Source organism: Filicampus tigris, chromosome 1, assembly GCF_054856515.1.
Source record: "Filicampus tigris isolate MCC_2025a chromosome 1, RoL_Ftig_1.0, whole genome shotgun sequence".
Classification (NCBI taxonomy): domain Eukaryota; kingdom Metazoa; phylum Chordata; class Actinopteri; order Syngnathiformes; family Syngnathidae; genus Filicampus; species Filicampus tigris.
The window spans coordinates 18,621,179-18,645,824 of record NC_141217.1 but is presented as its reverse complement, the minus strand read 5'-3'; the positions used below and the strand labels follow the sequence as shown (position 1 = coordinate 18,645,824).

The 24,646-nt window shown below is 40.8% G+C and overlaps 3 protein-coding genes across 6 annotated transcripts; 1 reads left to right on the top strand and 2 right to left on the bottom strand.

The window, feature by feature from the left end:
* Positions 1–2,119: 2,119 nt before the first annotated feature.
* On the bottom strand, positions 2,120–10,630 carry ccnq (cyclin Q). 2 transcript variants are annotated; one of them, XM_086024243.1, is made up of 6 exons: positions 10,144–10,630; positions 9,331–9,442; positions 7,414–7,597; positions 6,123–6,255; positions 5,701–5,919; positions 2,120–3,553 (listed from the first exon to the last, which is right to left on the bottom strand). In XM_086024243.1, exons 2-6 carry the CDS (start codon positions 9,371–9,373, stop codon positions 3,464–3,466), a joined length of 669 nt encoding a protein of 222 aa, XP_085880369.1. In that variant the 5' UTR covers positions 9,374–9,442; positions 10,144–10,630; the 3' UTR covers positions 2,120–3,463. The 2 variants fall into 2 exon arrangements, with proteins under 2 accessions (XP_085880369.1, XP_085880362.1); XM_086024236.1 differs by lacking the exon at positions 10,144–10,630 and having other exon boundaries at positions 9,331–10,058.
* cfap126 (cilia and flagella associated protein 126) lies at positions 9,160–14,294 on the top strand. Its single transcript, XM_086024257.1, has 6 exons — positions 9,160–10,508; positions 10,592–10,730; positions 10,804–10,920; positions 11,471–11,545; positions 11,648–11,848; positions 13,416–14,294. The coding sequence occupies exons 2-6, from the start codon at positions 10,704–10,706 to the stop codon at positions 13,593–13,595; spliced, it is 600 nt and encodes a 199-aa protein (XP_085880383.1). The 5' UTR covers positions 9,160–10,508; positions 10,592–10,703; the 3' UTR covers positions 13,596–14,294.
* On the bottom strand, positions 12,617–24,250 carry LOC147153104 (alpha-1,3-mannosyl-glycoprotein 4-beta-N-acetylglucosaminyltransferase C). Of its 3 annotated transcripts, none has more exons than XM_086024218.1 (5): positions 23,560–24,250; positions 19,995–20,107; positions 19,760–19,913; positions 18,061–18,315; positions 12,617–16,563 (listed from the first exon to the last, which is right to left on the bottom strand). In XM_086024218.1, the coding sequence occupies exons 2-5, from the start codon at positions 20,091–20,093 to the stop codon at positions 15,653–15,655; spliced, it is 1,419 nt and encodes a 472-aa protein (XP_085880344.1). In that variant the 5' UTR covers positions 20,094–20,107; positions 23,560–24,250; the 3' UTR covers positions 12,617–15,652. The 3 variants fall into 3 exon arrangements, with proteins under 3 accessions (XP_085880344.1, XP_085880336.1, XP_085880352.1); XM_086024210.1 differs by having other exon boundaries at positions 23,675–24,249; XM_086024226.1 differs by lacking the exons at positions 19,995–20,107; positions 23,560–24,250 and adding an exon at positions 19,356–19,439 and having other exon boundaries at positions 19,760–19,855.
* Between the last annotated feature and the right edge of the window lie 396 nt (positions 24,251–24,646).

Below are 24,646 nucleotides of genomic sequence, written 5' to 3'. Positions count from 1 at the left end.
AAATCTTTCAGTATTGCGTACCACTCATAAGTGGTTCTTCAGTGTAGGGCTCACAGTTCCTAGTACAGCCAAGTTGCATGCTTTTCATGGCCATTTTGGAATGGCTGCAGGTATCACATCCTAAATGACTTTAAGGGATTAAGCAATTATTATAGCATTGCTTTCCTATTACCTGTGGTCACTGTAGCAGATAGAGAAAGAACCACTAAAGGTTAATCGGGCAGACGTCCTAATGCCCAACACAGATGGCCAGCCATTTGATCAAGCTTAATAGTCAGCAATTAAAGTGATACAAGCCCCTTTGGGGGTGGGGGTGAATGCCCTGCATATGTTTGGGGTCTGAGATCAGCATTTGATTCTATGATCGTTCAGTTACATTTCATAGAGGACCAAGTACCTAAATCGCATTCCTGATCGTTGACATGAGGGTTCCCCATAGGGCGGATTCTGTCAGGGGACTCTACACAGCCCTTGCTGAGTGGTAGATCACCTCAGGAAAGGGAAAAAAAGAGTGAAAACTACTAAGTGTGGTACACTTAATAGCACACGCTGCGGAGACCTAAACAAGTGATAAAGCCTTAAAGTTGATTTATTGATTCCACTTGTTGTATTATGGCCTTTTTGTTTGTAAGTGTCTTGTTACAGCTCCAGCTGTTATGAAAAGCGCTATATAAAAAAAAAAAAGTATTGTATTGCATTGTAAAGTGGAAGTCAACCCAAACATATTTTTTTCAAGGATGGGTTCTATGCAGGCCCACTAGTTGAAAATAAGGCATTCTCATAAATATTGCGTTTGTGGAATAAGAATTAATCCACCCATTTTTAGCCATCTCAGGGAGCGGCCATTTTGTCATTCTGCCGACTGGAAATGACATCAAAGACGCTCAGGGCTCAGATAACGACCAATCAGTGCTCACCTGTTTTCTGAAGCTGAGCCATGACTGGTCCTTAGCTGAGCCCTGCGCATCCATGATGTCATTTTCAGTCGACAGAAGTGACAAAATGGCTGTCCCCTGAGCATCTGTGATGTCATTTTCAGTCGATAGAAGTGACAAAATGGCTGCCCCCTGAGATGGCTAAAAACAGGTGGATTCTGTGTTTCAACTAGTGGGCCAGCATAAAACATATTCTTGAAAAAAATATGTTTGGGTTGACTTTAAAGGTTTTTCCAGTGAGGGTTTTACCCACAAAAGTTATGGGAACCAAGGTGCCACAATGTTCTTGCATCATAAAACACAGACAAAGCAACAGCTTAGATTAGAACGATGCAGCGAGCGCTCCTAGATGGCAGTTCAAAAGTGCCCTCACTGCTCTACATAAAACTGGTTGAAGAGAAAAGATTTGAGGGGATTAAGACAATTTGGGTCTGACTCGTTGTGGACAGCACTTCTTGACAGAAGGAACACATGCAAGGTTGTTGACCAAGCCCTTAAGATAATGAAGAACCATGGACTGAGCCATAGAACACCAAGCACTGATGTGACTGCAATGATGGCACGGTTGGTTAGTTAGTTATTCGGTACGTTAGCGTACATCCAGCTGGATGCACCTCAACGTAAAGGTGAAAGGGAGTGACCCCCTCATTCTCATTCAATGCAGCCAAGTATGTTGGAGAGGAAAGGCACAGGCCGGATGTGGTGGCCATGTGCTCTTCTTAATGTGCGCTAATGATCTGGTGCAAATTAAGAATTCCTAGGTGGGGATGTGTGGGACTGGTGTAATCATTGACTCACACCAACATGCCCCTTGTGCCGGAGAAAAGAGACACTGGAGCTGATCCACAACAGCTTGCTTACGGAGTGAAGGTTTGTACCCGTTGCATTATGACCAAGTGTTGAAGTTCATTGGCGAGAACAACTGAAGAATTGACCGAGTCAAAAGAGTCTCCGACCGACACATTTATGGAACAGAAAATTCAGGAAAGAAAGCGGAATGCACTCTTGGGCACAACAAGTGGCAAAGTTGAGGGTATACCTGGGGAAACAACTGATTCCCCAAACAGATTGCGTTAAATGAGAAGGATTATGCACAGGAATTGCTCACTCCGAGCCAAGTCCCTCATCAACCACATATGCTATCACTGATGTATCCACTATCCAATAAAAAATAACCACAAGAGTTTATTGGAATAATAAAGCATTTTCATTTTATTTGTAATGTGCAGTTGAAGCCAGTTGTGGCAGGTGAGTATATAAAACCACGTATAAAATGAGACCATGTTATCTTCAATTTCTTGCTTATTTTAATGTCTAGTCTAGTCGTACTACTAAAACTAAGGAAAATGTGCAATGCCTAAAAGTACCATTTTTGTCCGTATAATGTCAAAGCTATTTACGTAAGAGGTCACGTCATGTCATCTTCCACACCGCTTATCCTGTACAGGGTCGCGGGGAGGCGCTGGAGCCTATCCCAGCTGACAATGGGCGAAAGGCAGACTACACCCCGAACTGGTCGCCAGCCAGTCGCAGGGCACACACACAGACACCGTCACTGAGCGGGAATCAATCCCACGCCGCCCGCACACAAATCAGGTGTGTGTACCACTACACTATCCGCGACTGATACGTAAGAGGTTATAAAGAGATTTTGGTCATTATCACAAAAACAAAAACCTTTGGACAATGTCCCGATCAGCTTTCAATTTCAACTCTGATGAGTTTTTTTTGTTTTAATTGTTATACCTTTTGATGTATCAGTCATTTAAAATGAACATTAAACTGAAGAAACAAGGGTAGTCTCAATTTCTTCCGTGGCTGTATATACATTTGTCTTTTCGTTTTGCTTTGTGGTCTTTAGTAGGAGCAATTGCTTTACTGCAAAATGTTTGCATACAATATAAATGCATGCAAGTGGATTCTCCATGAAAAATTGACATCGTTCCTGAAAGATCTCAGGGAAGGGAACTCCCTTAAATGCCTTAAAATAGTTGGCCGCCAAATATGTAGAGGAATATCCTAAGACTGTAACGATGATATAAATCATTCACTTCTGTAGTATATAATGCGAAAATGGTCCATGCATGTGTCAATGACAATAAAGGGCTCTTAAACTTGAGAAACAGAGAAGCGCATCTAAACATCCCTCTTAATTATTTTACTTTTGACTGACACAAAAATATTGTAAAACTTGTTTACAAGAATAACTAATCAGTCAAAATCAGGTAAAAAAAAAAAGAAGAAAAGTGTTAATCTGCTGCCAGCAATACAAATCTACAAAATGTCAATTTTGCAGAACAACAGCAACTCTGCAACCAAGAGGAAGGAAATGAAGAATGTCTCCCCACTGTGTTAAACCTCGGTAGTGCGGTTTATGTTTTAGTCACAGCTCTGTCCCGCGCACACGTTCCCTCTCGCATGCATGCACGGACACACAGTTCCCCACAGAGAGGACGCACTGGCGATTATACACGCGCAGCTGCATGGACAACTGGTGTCTTGCATGTGCAGGTCTGCCGGCAGTGTCCTCAGATACACTTGGCCTCCATGTCGTACAGCTGGAGAAGGTCAGAGATCACAGCATCTATGTCCGCTTTGGTCACACCATCACAAAGCACCTGCACAAATGCACATTTGCGGCCTCAAAGTGCGGACTTCAAACAACCAAGATTTTCTTACCTGGAGGAAGTGGGAAGCATAACAACTCTTGATTTTTTTTTTTTTTTAGCATTTGCATTTAAATGGAGCACCTTGTAAAGCAGAGCTTCAACAAAGGAGATCTGATTAGTGAAATCGCTTGACAATGGAACGTTTTTAAGTGCACCACCGTCCAATTAGTAGAACACGATGAAGACTTTGAAGACTGACTGGAGCTGGAGGTAGGTGGTAAATCATCTTAAGTCCAGCTTCAAATAGCGGATTTCTTCTTTTTGTGTGTGATTTTGTCAGTGGCTACAGAAACAACTTGAATCAGACAAAAGTCATAATAAGTAAAAAAAAAAAAAAAATGTAATCTACATCAAAAAATCAGACATTGCTTTTGAATTGTAGTTCAAAAGAAATATTTTTAAAAAATTATATATATATATATATATATATATATATATATATATATATATATATATATATATATATATATATATATATATATATATATGGTGACATGTTGTGTACCACAGTAAACATGGACCAGAGGAACCATATGAGAGAGTTGTCTCAAGAGATTAGAAAGAAAATTAGCATTTAATTAGTAATCAAAGTATCATATTAAGGTAAAGGCTATAAAACCATCTCCAAGCATCTTAACGTTACAGTGACTACAGTTACACGTATCATTCAGAAATTTAAGGTCCACGGGACTGTCGCCAACCTCATTGGACGTGGCTGCAGAAGGAAAATTGATGACAAATTGAAGAGACAGATAATAAGATTGGTATCAAAAGAGCCCAGAACAACCTTCAAAGAAATTAAAGCTGAACTCCAAGGTGACGGATTGCACCATCCATCATTGTTTGAGCCAAAGTGGATTTCATGGGAGATGACCAAGGAGGATACTACTGTTCAAATTAATCATAAAAAAAGAAAAAAAAAATGACTGGAATTTGCCAAAGTGCTTATTGACAAGTCAACATCTACGGAAGGAGCTGAAACATATCATCTGGAGAAAGCACCAGGCCTGTTACATGATTTTTTTTTTAATAATTCAGTTGAAGCACAATTCAAAAGCAATATCTGATTTTCTTTGGTTAATTTTCACTTTTTTTTTAATTGTTACTTTCATCAGATCTTAGAACTTATTTATATGACCCCTGTGGGGTTTTCTTTCATTTCTTTTTAAATTCATTGTTTCAAAAGTATCTGTTTTTAATATGTCAGATTTTTACTTTACATACAGCACTTTGTATGCAGCTGTGGTAGTCTTTTCTTTTAATTGCTCTATAAATCAAGTTCAGTTGGAATCTGCTATACTGTGTTCATTATCATCACACAATCCAATGTATTATTATTTTTTATCGTAATGTTCTCATGACACAGGTCACTGATGGGATAGATACATTTGTCTGACTTTGGTGCAGACAACGCGTGTTCAGTTCCCACTTGGTGATGGTGTAGATTTGAGAGTGACTGTCTGTCTGGCTATGTGAGCAGACTGATCGAAGCATTTGCCACAGACATGGCAGCGAAGGGGCTTCCCTCCAGTGTGGAATCGATTGCGCCTCTTGAGCGTGCTGACCGCGGTATAGCTTTTTCGGCACACTGCCCTGAGCAGGATAAGCGGTACAGAGAATGGATGAGATGGACGTATAAATGACACTAAAAGTTCAAATGAATGGTTTTAGATGCCCGTGACGTAGCCCACCTGACATATTTTTTCCACTGAGAACAGTTCTGAAGCCTGCTACTAATTCCCAGAAAATGTTTCAATGTTCCAAATAAAAGTATGCTTTGTTACCCAAACACACATACAGCAATCCCTCGCGACTTCACGGTTCGAGGCCTCAGTGCATCGTGGGGTTTCAAAAAGTACTCATCAAAAAAATAAAAATGAAAAAAAAAATACAGCCATATTGCGGAAAGACATGTTGTTTCAAAGAGATAGTCTTGGGGGGGGGGGTCTGGTTCCCATTAACCACAATAACCGAGGGAATACTGTACACACAAATCAACGTACAATATCTAATCTATCTTGGTGCAGTATAACATAACCAAGTTAAAAATCAGTTTGAATAAAAATAAGTACAGACATCGAGCTGCCAATACACACCTGCCACCACCGTTTCTCCCCAACAGGCAGCTCCACTCCATAACTGTTGAGCGCCAAATACAGTGTTGCTATAGCGATGTGTTGGGGCGTGTGCCGGATACACATGGAGCCATGGTAGCAGTCTCTAAGCAATGCCCAAGAAGTCTCAGCAACAGGGCATCGAGACCAAGCATGGCGGTTCACCAGTGACTTTACAGACATCACATAGTGGAGTAGATACTAGAGAGAAGGTGAGACAGAAGACCCACTAAATAAATACTGCACACTATTTTCAAAATAACTATACAGAATAGAATTAATAAAGTATACAGGAAACCAAAAAAAAGAGATCCCACGCGTGACAATATCAGTGTCAGGCAAGGAGGATGGACGCTAACCAGGGGAGGACATGATTACTCACTGCAGCACACACGCATACGCACCTTGTGTGGGTGTTCAAAGGAGACTTGGAAGTTGAGCTGTCGGAGGATGAGGAGCTCACATTGCACCACGCTGTCCCTCAGGTCCCAGAACTCCTTGTCACATTCTAAAGGGAGGCTGCCACTGTTGAAGTACCTGGGAAGTGGGAGACGGTATTTGAGTGGACAACTGTGACATAATCAATCAGACAGAGCGGACACAACAGGATGTCTATATGTCATCTTGACCAAAATAATTCTTGACCTAAACGGCTTTAGTAACTGAAAAACAAAGACATTTTTTGGAACCCTCTGCATGGGACAATACGTCCTTATGGACTGCGATTTTCCCAGTATATAATTCACATCAACACTGTGTGTGCGCGTTCATTGCAGTTTTAGCATCTCAAAACGGCACAGTAGCGAGGTGGAAGGAGGTAGAAATATTTTGGAGGTATGCGCACAGAGCTGGGCACTTGACCCTTTTTTGCCGGTCAATCCTCCATCCGCGACCTGGGTACCCTTCCGTCCTCGTCCCTTCGTCCTTATTCATAAAAATTATCCTCCTCCGACCCCGTCCGTACTCGTCCTTTAAAAGCGCTTTCGTCTTTACGTCCTTACATTCCATCGCCTGACCAACCCCCACCGCCCCCCAAAAAACATTTCAAACTGATTAGCTGGCTAATTTCCTATGCACATCAACATAACTGGGCGTATTGTGAGCGGATTGAATTGTTTCCAACTGTTTAACTAAGACAGTCATGATGTGATGATGAAGATGATGATGATGATGAAGATGCGGACTGGAGAAAGCATCACGGGAATATTTAAGAAAGGATAACACAATACTATTGGGTTTTGTTGCACGTTTACACTTTTTATTGTGTTATCAACTGAACTTGATTTATAGAGCAATAATTTTTTTTAAAATACTACCACAGCTGCATACAAAGTGCTGTACATAAAGTAAATATCAGACATTGTGAGGAAAAGCAGTATAGAAAATGGATGGATGGATGGATGGATTAAAAACAAATACATTTGACACAATCAATTTAAAACGAAATTTAAAAAAAATCCCACAGTGGTCACAAAAATAACTTGAATTTGATGAAAGTAACAATAAAAAAAGTGAAAATAATAGCTTTCAGTGGTCTTTTTTTCCCCTCGTCAGTGAAATGGGTGTCCACTAGAGGGCATGTGAGAACAATACTTGTAACAAAATAACATCAAGAATTGTAAACATATTGATACACCACATCTCCTGCAGTGTTTTATATTTGATAGTACAGCATCTCCTCATAAATATTTTTACCTGTGGCTTACGTTGATGATGTCACGGGTCCTTATGTGCTGCTCCTCCACTTTGCCTGCCAGGTACAAGCAGCTCATGGCCACCAGGTAGGGTTCATACACACTTATGCTGACACGTTTGAAGAAGTTGTGGTACAATACACACGCTGTAGCAACAGGCACAGAGCACATGCCCAGCTTCACTCCTGAGCAAGAGATGAAGATTCATTATATTTAATGTTTTATTTAAACAGATGTTTTCATACATTTTCCCCTCATTTATGGTGCTCGTTAGAAAACAGCATGTCTTCGCATTAAGAGGAACCAGAGGAGGTGGCTCGGGCAATTGGTTAGGATGCCTCCTGGTGGGGTGGGTGATATGAACTAAAAAAATAAATAAATAAATAATATATATATACACACACACATATACATACATACATTTATATATATGTATCTATCGACGCCAGCAACGCATAGTGACAGTCAACCAAGACATAACAGATTAGCTTTGTGTTCCATGATATGCACATACACATATATATATATATATATATATATATATATATATATATATATATATATATATATATATATATATATATATATATATATGCACATATATATATATATATATATTTTTTTTAGTTTTAACAGAGAGCAAGCTACAATTCAATTTGCTATAAAGCAAAAAAACATTCCCTGTCATAAAAGCACAAAATAGTAAAACTTGCGCATTAGGGTTGTTCATAAATAACAATAATCATAATAATAATCATAACAATAATAAAAAAGATTAAATTCAGGAAAACACCCTTTCTTGTATGGAAAGAATGATGTTGCAAATGTGGCGGTCGCTTGGATGCTGCAGTTGTTCATTATATATATATATATATATGCAATAATTTGATGATATTCTACAAAAAATATATTGTAAATCTGCACTTGCTTTACAGAACAACTATGGAATTACAGCGTTTATAAACAACAGCTCTTGTCTATATTTTAAATTAAGGCATACATCTGCAAAACATTGTACACTCTAAAAACAGTTGGGTAAAAAATAGCACAATTATGGGTCAAAAAATGGACCGATCCACTACTTCAGTCAATTTGACCTAACTTTAAAAAATGGGTACTTTTACACAAAACAACCCCCAAATTGGGCTGTTTTGTACAAAACAATGCAAGAACGTGGGTCAAATTGACCCAAATAGAAAACTCAATTAGAAACAAAGTGATATGTACTAAGTGGCAAAGCGACTGATTTGTTAACATTGTTGTAATCTGCACTTAAGTTTGAGCCTTTACAGTATTTTACCAATATTGTATACTTACCGTATGTTTTCACCACACTTGTGTGGTAGATTTATGTTGTTAACCAAACTGCACATCAAAACATTTAGTGTGTTTAGTTATGTTAGTAGATTAACAGTCTTTCATATGAATTGATACAATACTTTATTTTGCCTAATATTGTATAATGCATATCAGATCTGATATTGTTTGTACTAATAAAGATTAGTTGTTGAAAAATACATTAGAAAAGGACCTTGGGGGTGGGGGGTGGCGCTGCGGGGGGAAAATCGCAACTCATATTGCAATTGCATTTTTTAGGGGGAAAAAAATCGCCCATTATTTTCCATAATCGTTCAGCCCTTGAATGGATGGATGGGACCCGTGACTACATAAATGTTCTGTGGCCCAAGTAGGCCATGTGTATACTTTGCCCATTTCTAAGCTAAAGTAACCAAAGTACAGTATTAGAAATATACTACTTTTACATCTCTGAAAACTACAACCACAGTTAGAAAATACTGAATTATTAAAGTAAGGAAAGCACAACTTTGCGCTAAAAGGGAAAAACTGTGGCTACGGTACTGCTCTCCGCATGATCACAATGGCTGTGCATATATCGAAGAGATGAGTTGCAGGTTACCTGCTTCCATTATGAAGCGACACACCCGAAAGTGTGTTTTCATGTTCCGAGCAATGTCCGCCTCTTCACGCCCGCCAGAAGAACTCCCAGCAGCCGGAACCAGATGTTGATCCTGGGCGGCAGCAGAGCGAGAGGACGGACCCGGTTCCATGATTTCTTGAACATGAGCACTTTAAGACAGTAACTAACTACGAGTGAGCGCCAAAAAAATTGCAGGATGAAGTTACACACAAACAGCGACTTGGGTCACGTCAGTAACTGTTGTTGTAAAGAAAGAGAACGGAACATTCGGCGTGAGTGAATGCTTGAACACGCTTGCACCATGCTAACAGTTACAGTGTACAGACCACTACCGGAAGTAAATAATAAGATATCCGGTCAATTGCGGAACTAAAACGCTATCAATCATGTACCGCGGCTCATTTTTTTTAATCGCTCGTTCAGTCCCTTACACCCGTATTCAATATTTCGGTTCACTATATAGTTCTCTCATTAATTAAAAATAGTTTTCGAACATTACTCAGGCTCCCCGTTAACTACGTCATTGCTGTCGCATAATTAGAACGCATTGAGATAACGTAATAAATAGTGAACAATTACAATTCACTACTGTTTGCACAAGTGTTTACAGTTAACAATTCATGTAACACGGTTACTGTGATATAAAGTTAAATTTACATGTAACTGATTTAGAGTGATTTATATTAAAGCTGTGTCCCACTACGTGCACGGCTCTTCATCTTTGAGTAAACGAAACGCCATCGTATGCAAAACGTTGGCTAAGCAATAATTAACAACAATCAGAGTGGCTACCTGTACTTCGGGAATAAAGTTATCCGAGGAAAAAAAAACTTTGTTTGTAGGCTGGTTTCACCATACAATGCTGTATCCATATATGGGACTACGTAGAAAGCAAATATTCGCAAAATGATGCTGTAATGGATAAACACAATTAAAGGCATTGTTCAGTCATAAACCAAAACTAGAGCAGTTGGCACATCGCCAAGCAGCAGCAGTGGACGAGGCATCTACGCTCATCGTTCTCCTTTTCCACGTCCAATATGGCGGTGACGTTGACGTTCAAATCCGCTCTCAATACGGCGCCGATGCACATATGTCTCTAATCGATAGTAACAATGGTTCAACAAAACTAATAACGCTTCCGACACATTTTCCAAGTAAGTATCATTCACTCCTGATTAAGATCAAATGTAAATATACGGTACAACAAACGCTGCACTGTGCATTCTTTTGTTGCAAGAGGACCCGACAACGCTCCCTAGCTCTCGAGACCTTTGAATGAAAGAGGTCACGTGGCTAGGTTGCTATGCAACGAGTCCGTTCAACAGGCTCATTTGAAAACAGTCGCAGAAATGTCGTCCAATTTCACAGCAAACCAGGTAAATATTGACGCTATAAAACGGCGAGAATTAGTGTTTCTCACATGAACATTGTAACCTTTGTTTCCATCAGTACGACGATGCCTTCAAGCCTCGGAGGCTGCAGAACTGGTGTGAGGCGAAGCAATCCAACAAGGTCGCTAATGTTATGACTGCAGTTTTATTATGTTGGCAGAAGTATGTTCCAAAGGTAGCACTGTCAGAGCTGTCCGCATTTTTCTTGTAAGGGCCAAAAATTAAAGAATTAATCTTGGTATCACCTTTATTTAACTCTCTCAAAAAATCCACCCGTGTAGTTAATATGTTAAGCATATATATATATATATATATATATATATATATATATATATATATATATATATATATATATATATATATTATTTTGTGTGGCTCACGGCCCTGCCTCCCACTCTATTTTCGGTGCTGTATCGAGATACACAGAAGCACGTCAGCATTCACTCAACTTTATTTATAGAACACTTAAACAACGACTGCAGCTCAAAGAAAGTGCTGTACATAAATAAAATTGAACATAAGTCATAACGCACAATTAAAAACTCACCTTTTTAAAAGAGATTAAAACAACCTTCTCCGCTCCTGCCTTTACACCCAGTATAGAAAGTAAATAGTATGAGCTGCGTCAATTGTTCTATTTAATAGCCTATGCTGTGGTCCGTTAAACAATGCAACAGCCCCTAGCCATAGTTTGGACACATCCGGTATAATGTGTGTGTTTTTAGGCTCCCATAGCACGGAGAGGCCGCACCAGGTTTATTGCAGATAACAGAGGACATCTGTTCCCTGGAATGGCAAAGGTAAACCCTTAAAAGCTTGAGTTATACATATTTCTTTTCCTAAAAATGGAAAGTGTGGTTATGCATCAACATTACCTCCTATGACATTGTGTCATGCACCAGAAAGGCAGTGCTTGGCCTGACTTTAAAGGGACGTGGGATCTACCTGCTCGAATACCAGTGCAGAGAATCAACCCCACTAGCCGCTCTGTGGAAGGTCTTGAACGGCTCAAGGCCTGGGGCTTGGACCCTCAACATAGAATCAACTCTGGGCCACTAAGAGGCAACAAAAACATTGATGCTTCACAGGAAACGAGCAAGCAGGTTAGGCCCACTGTAGTGTCACCGGCTGTCTCACATGTGCACACACGCACAGTTTATGCTTTTACTGTGCACATAGATGATAAAATTAGCCATGATAACAACATTGACTTTGACAGACACAACCTTTGAGCTTGATTTAAGTCTGAGTTTAAAGTGGCAAAAAACAAGTCGCTTTGAAAGAAGTAGAAAATGACAAGACTTTTGAGCTTTTCTCCATGCAAGATACTGTGCCAACTGGTTTGTATTTTTGCATGTACAAATATGAGCTGCACTGAGCCACATTCTTCAGGTAAGTGAAACTGGAAAAAGAGCCACATAAAATTATACTGAGCACTAGAGTGGCATCACTGCGGACTGCTCTTAGTGAGTTCTCTCAGCTCTAATTGGAACAATAAAAGAATATAAGCAGAAGCATAATAGCTCTCTTCCCACTAGTGTTTAATGTTGGTTCTACTCTAAATTGCTTAAGCTGCTATGTGATTGATTTAATCAGTGGGCCGTAAAGCACTTTAAACAATGGAGAAATCCATCCATGCATTTTTTTATACCACTAATTCTGTTTAGGGTCACGTGGTAGGTAGATTAGAACGCACATTGCTCACTTGTCAGTCATGGGACACATATTAGCGAAATACAGCCATTCACACTCAACAACACTGAGTGGTACCACTACATCATCAGTGACTTTCAAATAAATATGGAATAGAAATACACTGGCAAAAGGTATGATTTTTTTTTGTGTACAAATTAGTGAATTAATTAAATGAGTCTTGGAGCACAATTTATTATGTATATAAGTCATACTTGGCAGTTTAAGCCAATTTCTTTGTAACTCTCACACAAATTTTTACATTTTCCCATAATAGTTACAACATTAGAAGTGTGGGCAGCATGTTACCAATCAAACCATAGATGTCCACATTTTCCCACTGAGGACCACATACAAAAAATGGAAAGAGGTGGGCCAATTTATATGTTTAAAGAAAAGCAAAAAGTTATTAGTGTAATAGTAGATGTAAAAAATAAAACAAAAAACAAAACAAGGAAACATTGCTTTAAATCATACAGCATTCAACTTCAAACATTTAAAATAAAATAAAAATCTTGTGACATTGACATTTATTTACAGTTTTAAATTCAAAACAAATCATGTGACACATTTTCCAATTATCCCTTTTAACATTAAAAATACATATTTTAAAAAATGCATCTTGTAAATTTTAGTTTTAATGTCATCATATTGACTTTCTCTTACCTTGTGATGTGAGCCGGGTTTAATTTTATGTTCAAAATATGCAGGGCGGACATTAAAAAAATAAAATCATGCAATGGGCCACAAATGATCCGTGGGCCAGACTTGGGACATCCCTGAATTAGTGTACTGTATACGAATTGATGGGCAACCAGTGTGCCCCATTGACGCTTAGAGGATGAGCGATATAGAAAGTTGATGGATGCATCTACAGGGTAAGCGGAAGAGGCCAATCATAACATTACAGGCACTTGCGCTGAGGTAATTTGCAATTATTCCAATACATGTTCAAATCTACTCTCGCAATCATTTCAGAACACTGGGGGTGTACAGCAGGACGCTGCCCTCTCACACTCCTTGCCCCCGTCCGCAGCTGAAGCCCAGCAAGCGTCTCAGAGCCGTCCCTTTACTGCAGACCACAGAACTGGCAACCAACGACAGGACACGCAGGCGGATGAGGTGTCATCTCTCACTCTGCCTGCCGCGGACAGATAAAATGCTGGCAAGACTGTGACGAGCAGGCCGCAGAGCCAGAAACCAATGTCAGCTTTGCAGCCCATGACAGGAGAAGGCCACCACGCAAGGCCTAATACTGGTCGGGTGTCACCCAAATGAATAAAAATAGTAAATGCATATCAGCCCATGTTCTAAACTGGGCCGATTGTACTAATGTACCAGATCAAACTTCTGTATAAATAGGATTTAGCATAGTTCTCAGGTCTCTCATCTTAACAGCTGTCCATTTATAATGTCCTTGAGAATTCTGGAGTCAACATGTTTCAAATTTCTATACATAAAGTATTGTTGTAACGGAAGAGCTTGTTTTGCAATTTAGTTACTCCTATTTAAGTATTTCCAAAATTAAACTAAATAAATGCACATTTTCTGTCACACCCAACAAACGTTAGGCATGCAGAACTGTCGCCAGCATAGTACTAGTCAGGTTAAATATCTACATTTGTAGGAGGATAAAGAAAGGTCATGCAAGGCCCTCAGTGTTGACATACTTGCACGTTGGAGTACACAATCTAAATCCATCCAAAGAATTTTGAGGTGAAACCCACAACAATCTCCTGAGCACGGATTGGCTCTCACCCCATGACTTGTGACTTAATAAAACCTCAAGAAACACAAGTCACCAGACTCACCACATCCTCACTCCCTCCACAGCTACAAGTTTAGGAATTGTGAGTGAGTGAGTGAGTGAGTGAGTGAATCTAAATCAAACACATGAAATCTTACTCCAGATATTTACTTCTACCAAATCGCTTCAATATGTTGGCAATAGCAACTTGTAACTTTTTGTTTTGTGTTTTAAATAGCTATCAACTGTAAAACCGTGCACACAATTTCAATCTTCATATCTGCACAGATTCAATTAATCTCTCGCGGGGGTTTCAAAGTGTGGGTCAGTGAGCCTCGCCCTAGGGAACATAAAACAAATGGGGCCTGCTATGCAATGTGCTCTGATATTACGCTCTGAATCAGGGATGAGAAGCTTAAAGTGGAAGTCAAGTCAAACATGCTCTCGGCAATATGTTCTATGCGCCCCCATTAGTCTTAACATGGCATTCTGATGCCTTGGTGGAATATGAATTAGGCAGCAAAATTCACAGTTTTTTATCCATTTCAGAGGGCGGCCATTTTGCCACTTGCGCTCGATTGAAAATGACATCACAGTTGCTCAGAGCTCATTTAACGATCAATCGCGGCTCACCTGTTTTCTGGACTTGGTCAAGTGACGTTGGCACTTGTGATGTCATTTTGAGTCGACAGCAAGTGGCAAAATGGCCTCCCCCTGAGATGGATAAAAACGGGTGGATTTTGGTGCTTAATTCATATTCCACAAAGTTAATATCAATCAGAATGCTGTTAGACTAGTGGGGGCGGATAGAGCATGTCATTGTAAAGATCATTTTTGACTTGACTTTCTATTTAAATGGAGGGCGCCAACATTTTTCACCAGTGCTAACTGGTACTTAGATACAAGACAAAAACGCCATTTTAAATAAATGCTAATATCTGTTCTTTCATTGAACCAATGTACAGTATATCACAGTATCATAATATATTTTATGTTCAAAAAGCAACAAAATTCTATCAGTCAGTGACAAATAAACCATCCATCCATCCATTATCTATACCGTTTATCCTCACAAGGGTCGCCGGCGTGCTGGAGCCTATCCCAGCTGTCTCCGGGCAGTAGGCGGGTGACACCCCGAATTGGTTGCCAGCCAATCGCAGGGCACACAGAGACAAAACAAACATCCGCACTCACAATCACACCTAGGGGCAATTGAGAGTGTCCAATCAACTTACCATGCATGTTTTTGGAATGTGGGAGGAAACCGGAGTACGCGGAGGAAACCCAAATAAACCATATCACTGTTTTTAAACAGATATACATCAGTAAAATCTCTGTCCATATCATATCATATTTACTTTTTATTAGCTGCTGCACCTCCCTTTGAAGTTCTCTGGTTGCGACCCCACCTGTCAACCCCCCCCCCCCCGGCTTTTACAACCCCTACTACCTGATAGGAAACACCGATTCACATTTGTGCTTGATGTGGAGGTGAGCCGGGCTTTGTTGAGATCCGGATTTTCGTAATCACGACCCAATCCTTCTGCCCAGCGGTGACTTGTATCCTCAAACACGAAGAGGCGGATCCATAGCTTTTGTCGACCTCCTGCATCGCAAAGCGACCATTCTCGAGAGATCCCAATATATGGAAATCCTTGCAGCTTTTCTCCTCTTTGGCAGTGGTGATCACACTGTGTCCTAGTTCCACCTGCGCTGAGCCCAGGATATCTTTCCCCTCTGACCCAGTCTCGACAGTTATTTTCGTCACCACTCTTGGGTGTGTGAACACCGCAGTCAAATGGTTGCCTTTCTCCGGGGAGTGGGCCCAGAAGAATTCTTCCCCGGCATCCCAGGCTAGTTTGGGAAAGTGATTCTTATAGGTAGACATGTCAGAGAAAACCTCAGCTGGAGGATTGGAGTAGATGCTCTCCTCAAAGTCCTTGTCTTTTAGGTGGTTATACGTCCCTTGGAATGAGGAGAAAGTCCCCATGTGCTGGAATAATGAAGGTTTGAAAAGGATGGGCTCCTTCTGAGTCAGCAGCATTCGAAAGTGAGACATCAACCAGTCGCAAGGCATTTCTTGATAGAAAAGGAAGAGAATACGTGCCAGCAGAGGGAGATGAGTCGATTTAGAGAGTTTGCCAATGTAGCCAAGGCTGGAGAACTCCAGCATCGCCCAGGTTGTCGTCTTGGCTTCTTGCTCCTCAACGCACTTCTTTATGGTAGTGGGAAAGTTTTTTGCGGAGGAGACGTCGTCCTCCAGCTGAAGGTAGTATCTGCCCAGGCCTGCGCTGTAGTGCACAAGGAACGCATAATCCAGGTTCTGCTTGGAACGGAATGACACTCGTTCTGGAGAATCATTGTAGTTCCTCTTTAGACCTGCAGGGAGTCAGAGAGAAACTATTTAAACACAACCTGGATTATAACATTTTTTGATGTAATCGATCTCTTTTGTACTACAGTGAGATATGTGAAGGGAGCTGAAGGTTAGGATAGTGTTCCTCAACCTTTATCGATCCAAAGCACATGCAGTAGTGGATCTGAAACACGGAGCTGGGCACTTTACCCTTTTTTGCCGTCCGCGACCTGGGTACCCTTCCGTCCTCGTCTCCCCATCCTAATTCATAAATATAATCATCCTCCGACCCCGGCCGTCCTCGTCCTTTGAAAGCGCTTCCGTTCTTACAAACTGTCAAGCTAACTTAGCTAGCTTAGGTTCACAGAGCTATGTTATATATGTCCGACAGATGAAACGAAACTTGTAGATGTTGTGTCTCTTACCTTTGAGTACAAAACGTGCAAGTTATTGTCTTTTCCCTGTTTTCATCAAAACAATCATTCTTGAATCCAGACATCGCCACATCTTTTTTTTCTCTCCACAATTGCCTGCTAGCAGCATGCCAGTAACACCAGCGTGTCTATGGTGTCTGTTTTGATGAATAGAAGCAACGTTCGAAGCGCACATCACTTCATCTCATTATTAAATAAAAGGGCACGGGGCAGGGGGTTAGTTTTGCATGACTTTCCGTATAGAAACACCACAGTTGAAACGAGCGGTTCAGACAGTTTTCACAAACCATCCCACACCTAGCTACGTTATGTTACTGGTCCCAAACCAGTGTTCGTATCGCTAGGTAAAGTGAAAGGTTGGCTTACCTCTCTGTGGGTTTTGGAAGGACAATTGAAGTTAGACATTGTCATTGTTGTGTATTCATTCCGTGAGGTGCAAACCATGCGTTTTCCCATCTATTTTGTCAACATCATGGACAAAATAATCCATTCATTCAAATGAATGATCCTCGAAGTTGCTCCGACGCTGTTGGTGTTTACGTTACCGGACTTGCCACTTCACACTAAAAAGTGAGGCAACTGTGTTGCCAGGTTGGCGTAATCGTAAACGAAACAAAACCCCTCTTTTTCTTCCTTTCAAATAAGGAAAACTGTGTTCAAATGCAGATTTAAAACTATAAACAGGATGACTTGTCAAGTCATGATGTTCAAGTCTAAGTCAAGTCGAGTCGCTTCGATACCAAGTCCCAAGTCAAATCGAGTCACCCATCTCTGTTATTTAACATGACCAAAATCTTGCATTTGATCTGGGGTGTGTAGACTTTGTATATTTTACATTTGAAAATATCATAGCACACCACCAAAATGTCACACAAAGTATACTGTGGAGCTATTTTCCACGACACACTTGATGATTGATAGCAATTGTCTCGGATTGTATCACTTTGTAGTTTCTGATATCGGTTTGACAAAAGGCCCTTACAAAACAAATTCACTTACCAAAGCCAGATAAATGCTCCTAGCACCCCCTGCCCGCCAGCACCCCTCCCCCCGACAATGAATTTGTGTATGACGTTCGTGCTTAACCTGTAGTAGGCGGATAGTATTCCTCAGGAACGTGAATGACCAACAGGTGACCTTGCTTTAGCGCTGAGGAGAATTCTGTCTTTATCTTCGTCACTGTGGTCAACAGCCAGTTGACATCAAAATCTGCCAGCAGCACGACAACCACCATGGAGGAGTGCTCTTCAGGAGACGATTGAGAGAAGAGGGACACTAACGTAGGGATCAAATAACTGCCCTTCATCCTCTTCACCGATGATAGTCCAATACATAGATACCCTGTCAAGGAAAAAGGCGTGAACCTTTTAAAATCACTTTTCACTAAAATAATGTCAAGTGAAATGAGTTTTTCACCTGAATTGATTAATCAGCATTGAACAGTGAGATAAGTGGTGGGAGTAGCATTTACATGTAAAGCCAATAGATAAAACACACAACTTAGAGATAAAGTACAGTGTAAAATACTCACAAGCCACATTGTGTTCAGGTCTGTCAGTAACACATTGAACCATGGGATCCACTAAACAAATCATGATTATGTTTTGCTCATGACAAAATGAGAGAATATTTTGAAAAAACAAAAAATCATTTGAAAGATTTAATATATTGTTTTTGTAGTGTATTCAGTTGAATATAGCCTACTTGAAAGTATTTCCAAATCATTGTATTCTACTTTTATTTTCAGTTTACAAAATGTCCCAACTTCATTGGAATTGGAGTTTGTAACATCTTTCCAATTGACATTTCTCACATTCTGGGCAGTAGAGTAGAAGGCTAAAAATCACCATTCAAACCATTTATCCTGTTTTCTCAATCGCTCTGCCTTGTTTAAAAGTCATACGAGGGTTTGTTTACTAGTGGTGCCATCGAAACCAATGCCACCAGACATTTTTGGTAAACTTGTCCTACTATTATTGCAGTCAGTCAGTTTCAAGTGACAATTGTTGATTTTTCTTCCGCCAACATAGTAGCTTAAGTTAATAAGCTGTAAATTGTACGATTTTAGAAGTGTTCCTTGTGAAGTGCTCTCACAGAGCTTCGTATTTAGTGCTCACTTTCGACTGCGTTGGAGCCGAAATACCTCAGGTAAAGTCAAAGTCATGTACATCACCTCAAACAGGAGTGTGGTAAATGTTGTCAGAGCCATATTGAAAAAGGTGTGTTTTTTGTTTTGAATTCATTACTATTATTTTCTTGAATATTATTTTGAGATGCACAATGTGTAAATTTATGAAAGAGGAAATATTAGTTTTGTATTGCGTAGGGAACCGTGTTTAATCACCCCTGAGTAACGCACGTGCGTAGTATTAGTTGATTACCGTATATATTGGTCATGTGACGTGCCGTTCATTCCCATTCAGAAGGTCGCGGGGTGGTGGTCACACAGTTTTCTGACCGACAAGCTACAAAGTTAGACACATGAAAGAATCATCGAACATATTGACAAGTTGACTATAATAGAAATAGGCGAGGGTTTGGTTTGTGCTTGTATTTAGTTTCCTTTTTTCAGTAAACGAGATACGAAGAGCCGGAGAAGGTTAGATATCTGTCGCGTCACACTGACTGTTATCCACCCGCTCCTGCAGTGGCAAAAACAGTAAGAGTTGCCACTACAAATGTGAATGTACAGTATATAATAATTCCTAAACACACTACTAGAAAATAGTGCCAGTGGTCAGTGGTCTGTACTGTCACAACTTTGAAGACGTTAAAACAAACTTACTAGGTTGTGTGGCTGGTATTCCTGCAAGCAGCTGATAAGTCACATTGAGAGGCAGATAATCTCCCTGTTCCACCCACGACCCCAAATTGACCGTCCTTTCTGTCCATTTCCTTGTTAAGTTCATTACCGCTGGCTCCTCTGACACGTTAAGGCCCTGCAAAAGAAAAACTCCTCATCAAATGTAATCCTATTTGATCATCTGAGCAGCTCATCGTCTGTGTGTGCGTGAACTCACAGCGTTGAATGAGTATGAATGGTGAACCAAGTAGAAGGACCCCGCAAGGAGCAGCAGCAACAACAACACTGCACCTTTCTTCTTTGAATGACGTCGCATTTCCTGTTGTGTACCTATAGATATACACGTGCGCACACACACACACACACACACACACACACAGTCATTGTCAAAATGTGGACCACAGTCAGCACAACAGCTGATATAAAGATTTCAGAGGGCTCAGGGGCAGGGATGGACCAGCTTGTGAAGGAGCCCAAGTCGCTCAAATCAAGATAGTCAAATACATTCAAATCCATCCTTCCTGGATCGCCCTGCTGACTCTGGGCGAGGCATGGGGTACATATCCGGGACTCGTCGCCAATCATGCTGGCCACGTATAAACAACCATTCACACGAAGCTCTGCTTTACACTTCATCTGAGTTTGCTTTAATTCCCATTATAGCATTGTTACAGCGGCAAAACGCCGACATGTAAGTTTCTTCTTTGGGATGCGTTTTACTGAAATTGCAAAAGATTTCAAATGTATTCATTTACATTTTCGTCTGTAGCTCATGGCGTCCAAACAAAGAAGAACGTGGAAGAGAGAGTGAAATGCATCAGAGTAAGCGAAGCTGGACACAAAGTAAAAAGCATCCAGGAGACACTTTGAGTCGGAAAAACTCAAATCTACGAGACTTTGAAAAACAAGAAATCGATTCTGGCTCAGTACGATTCCAGCAGTTTGCCTGCTCAAAGGAAATTGCTTGCGGCTCGACGGACGGAGTACAGTGGCGTAAATGAACGTGTCCTTTTGTATGCACAAGAATCACCAGACATCCGTGATGATCAACGGGACAGTTACTTGCAATTAGCAACAAAACTTTATGATACGCAGACAAACATTTTCATACAGCAAAGACTGAAGCCAACACAACAACTCAAAATAGATTAATTTTTGCCTAAGTATGAGAAAAGTCAACATTAAAATACAGTACAGTTTACTCTAGGTACAGTACTGTACTGCATTGGTATTACAGTATTTTTTCAACAGTATTTGGACCATGTTTGTTATACTGTACTGTATTTTGTTCATACACCTGTACTTTACAGTGCAGTTTTTGTTTAATAAAATTTGTATTATTATTATATTGCTTGTGTTGTTAACTTGTTACACATGTATTTTGTTAACATACTTGCACGTTTATACAGGACATGTACCGTCGTCGTTTCCCACATAAGGAAATTCCGTTATAGGGAAAGATTGGACAATGCAAATATGATTCCTTACTAGAGAATACTTACTGTATATGCAATGGGCAATGAGGCAGAAAATGTATATAAATCATTCACGTTCACCACAGAGATGACTTCAGCGTCGTGGTGAAAAAGTTCGATGACTACTTTTTTAAACGTTATTTATGAGAGGGCATGTTTCCACCAGCGTATCCAGCGGCCAAGTGAAAACATAAGAGTGTTTCATTTGAGCTCAGAACATCAGAACATTGCGAATTTGGCGTGAATCGGGAGGAAAATATCCGCGACCGTATCGTCGTTGGGTTAAATGATAAAGAGATCTCGCGCAGGCTACAAATGATGCTGGACCTGACGCTTGCACTGACAATACAGACCGTCAGGCAGTCTGAAGATTCTACGGGGCATGAAGTACAAGTGCATGAAGTACAACCCAGATGAGAAAAAAGTCACTGGAAACAAAAAGGCAAGTCAAAAGAAAAGAAATGGGGAGGAAATGATGCAAAAGAAAAGAAAGGGGGAGGAAATGACGATAAATGTGGATGATGTGGAAAAGCACAACATGGCAAAGGAGAAATGTCCTGCATTGAGATCTACGTGTAACTACTGCCAGAAAATTGGCCATTGGGCAAAGAAGTGCCAAAACAAGTCCGTCAATGAAATTGCAGCGACTGTACAGGCAGACCAGACGTCTTTTTACTTAGGTTCTGTGCACAGAGCAGAGGAAAAAGAACAGTGGACAGTGCAGCTCAAGGTGAATTCCACTCTGATGGAGTTTAAAATAGACACCGGAGCAGATGTCAGTGTACTAAGTGAGGATTCATTCCAGAAAGTCACCTCATCACGAGCCCTGATACCAGCCGAAATCTCCCTCGACAGCCCAGGAGGTGGGCTATCGTGTCTGGGTCGCATCAAGGCCACAGTTTGCTACAAGGGAAAGAAAAATCCATTGGAAGCATATGTAGTGCGCGGCCCAACTGTCAGTAACCTATCAAGCAGACCTCTGTCAGTAAAAATGAACCTAGTACGGCGAGTGGATGATGTGACACTTTTGGTGAGCATGGTACTCTAAAAACCGAGCCTGTCAAAATCCAGCTGAAGGAAGATGCGACACCACATGCCGTGCACACCGCCCGCCGTGTGCCCTTCCCAATGCTTGACAAAGTGAAAGAGGAATTACGCAGGATGGAGAAAGCTGGCATTATCGAACGGGTGACACAACAGACTGAATGGTGTGCGCCTACGGTGCCCGTTCTAAAGAAAAATACAAGCAAAGCCAGGATATGCGTGGACCTGAAGTGATTAAATGAGTCAGTCAAAAGGGAGCGATGCATCCTGCCCATTGCAGACGAAATAACTGCCAAGTTGAGTGGAGCAGCTGTGTTCTCCTCCCTGGAGGCTGCGAGTGGTTTTTGGCGGATCCCACTACATCCAGATAGCAGCAAGTTGACAACTTTTATGCTGGCTTGTTTACAAAAGTACAACTTTTATAACACCTTTCGGCAAATACTGTTTTAAAAGATTACCTTTCGGCATTTCCAGTGCACCTGAGTCAGCAGGCCTGGAATTAATTTTCTGTTGCGCTGTGATTATGAGGTATGTAAATTGCCTGTAAAACTGTCAGACTATCACCAGCAAGTTCTCCTTTTCTGGAAATTGTTATATAAACACAATTTTACTTCTCACAATTCACCCCTATGGAACAACAGATATATTTTGACCAATCGTGTCAGAATTTTGGTTAGCCTTAAAGAGCTGGTTAGTATCCAAACAAATTGTGTTGCACCCTTTAAACTGGATATCCATTAAAGTTGGAGTTCAGTTAAAGGAGAAGGACTTGGACTTTTTGGTGAACAATTTGTTTTCTCTTGCAAAACATTTCATCCATAGGTGTAAAGTTGGAGGAATGATCTCATACTTTACAAAAAAAATCCTTGTATTACATGTCAAACAAAAATGCCCAGAGACTATTTTCTTTGATTGACCTTTTTGCTCTTCTTGATTGAGGCCCTCACATTTATTTATCTTGTTTAATTTTTTTTTTTTTTACATTTTATGTTCTTATTTGCCGTTTCCACTGTTCAAATTTCTAGATCAATATGTGCCTTATTGGTTTGTATGTGAAGTTTCTAAAGAATTTATAAAAATTTTTTTTTTTTTTAAAGTCAACAGGCCTGAAACTCAACAAGGACAAATGCTCCTGAGTCAGCTACGTTTTCTATCCCAATGACCAGTCAGGGGTCAGGCCCGATCCAGAAAAGATGGAAGCCACTTAATACAATACAATACAATACAATTGAGAGACACTTGCTTGAAGTTCCATTACATTACCGTTCCATTAGCTACGGGATCTTTCGTCGCCAGAAAAAAAAAACAAAAACAAAAAGAAGCGTCGTAAAATAGAATAAAAAATGTCCAACAAGTGCAAACTCGTCTGCGTTATCACCTTGGGTTCTGTTCTCGAGTCCTTTACTGTTGGTGGAAAAGAGGTGAAGAGATCCTGACGGCCGCAGGGAGCACGAGACACAAGGAACCGCTGACACTGACACCCACTCGGCACCGCCTGTGGGACAGCCCACTAAAATGACACACCTTTTGACAGCGTGAGCTTTCCACGCTGCTCCTTTATTCCTGTAGTTTCCGGGACTGAATCATTTAAAAAATATTTTATCCTGTGCAACAGTATCCATCACCCAGGATAGGTCTTACAAGTTGATCAGGTGAAGTCCGTGAGGACGAGCTCTGCAGTGCTCCTGGCATGAGCAGGGCCGACCCTAGTCAATGTGGTGGCCACACCGCCCGCCCCCCCGGGGAGTCCGTCCCGGGCCCGGCCCATTTTTGGGGAGGGGGATGGTGGCTGACAAATTTTAAAAAAGGGCTCGAGTAGGCATGGCGGAAGTGGATTTTAGCCCGGCCCACTAATCGATCCTCATACTGTGACTGGTGGCAAGGCGGCCAAATTTCATCTCAGCCTACTCGGTGAAAGGCTTCTTTTTAGGCTTCTTTCTACTCCCGCACGAGCGACAACTGCCGCATTGATTAACATGACCTACGCATTGTGCTGCTGGGGACAGGTCCCTCTGAGTAATTACAAAAAATATTGAACCCCCCCCCCTGCCCCCCTATTATATACGTTTCCTCTACTAAAGTACACCCCCACATGTTGATTTATCGGGTCACCCCATAGCTTCTATAGGTACACTGCTTTTTTTTTATTTGTATTTTTTTAAATTAACATTTATAGTTTGACAGCTGGTGTGAAGTTAATATTTAAGGACAAATGCATCACAGTTCTGTGGTTCTGTATTCTAATCTTGGCTCCAGCCTTCCTGTGTGGCGCTCGCATGATGTCCCCGTGGTTGCATGTCTTTTCTCTGCACTGTAAAAAAGACACAACTTGTATTTTTGGGGGCTAAAA

Coding starts and splice junctions, on each gene's coding strand:
- LOC147153104 (XM_086024218.1), bottom strand. CDS start 20,093: ATGCGACGTCATTCAAAGAAGAAAGGTGCAGTGTTGTTGTTGCTGCTG. Junction 19,914..19,994: donor ATTCATACTCATTCAACGCT/GTGAGTTCACGC, acceptor TTTCTTTTGCAG/GGCCTTAACGTGTCAGAGGA. Junction 18,316..19,759: donor AATACCAGCCACACAACCTA/GTAAGTTTGTTT, acceptor TTTCCTTGACAG/GGTATCTATGTATTGGACTA.
- ccnq (XM_086024236.1), bottom strand. CDS start 9,481: ATGGAACCGGGTCCGTCCTCTCGCTCTGCTGCCGCCCAGGATCAACAT. Junction 6,256..7,413: donor ATCATCAACGTAAGCCACAG/GTAAAAATATTT, acceptor CCCACTTCCCAG/GTACTTCAACAGTGGCAGCC. Junction 5,920..6,122: donor CCTTTGAACACCCACACAAG/GTGCGTATGCGT, acceptor CCTTCTCTCTAG/TATCTACTCCACTATGTGAT.
- cfap126 (XM_086024257.1), top strand. CDS start 10,704: ATGTCGTCCAATTTCACAGCAAACCAG. Junction 10,731..10,803: donor CCAATTTCACAGCAAACCAG/GTAAATATTGAC, acceptor TGTTTCCATCAG/TACGACGATGCCTTCAAGCC. Junction 11,849..13,415: donor CACAGGAAACGAGCAAGCAG/GTTAGGCCCACT, acceptor CAATCATTTCAG/AACACTGGGGGTGTACAGCA.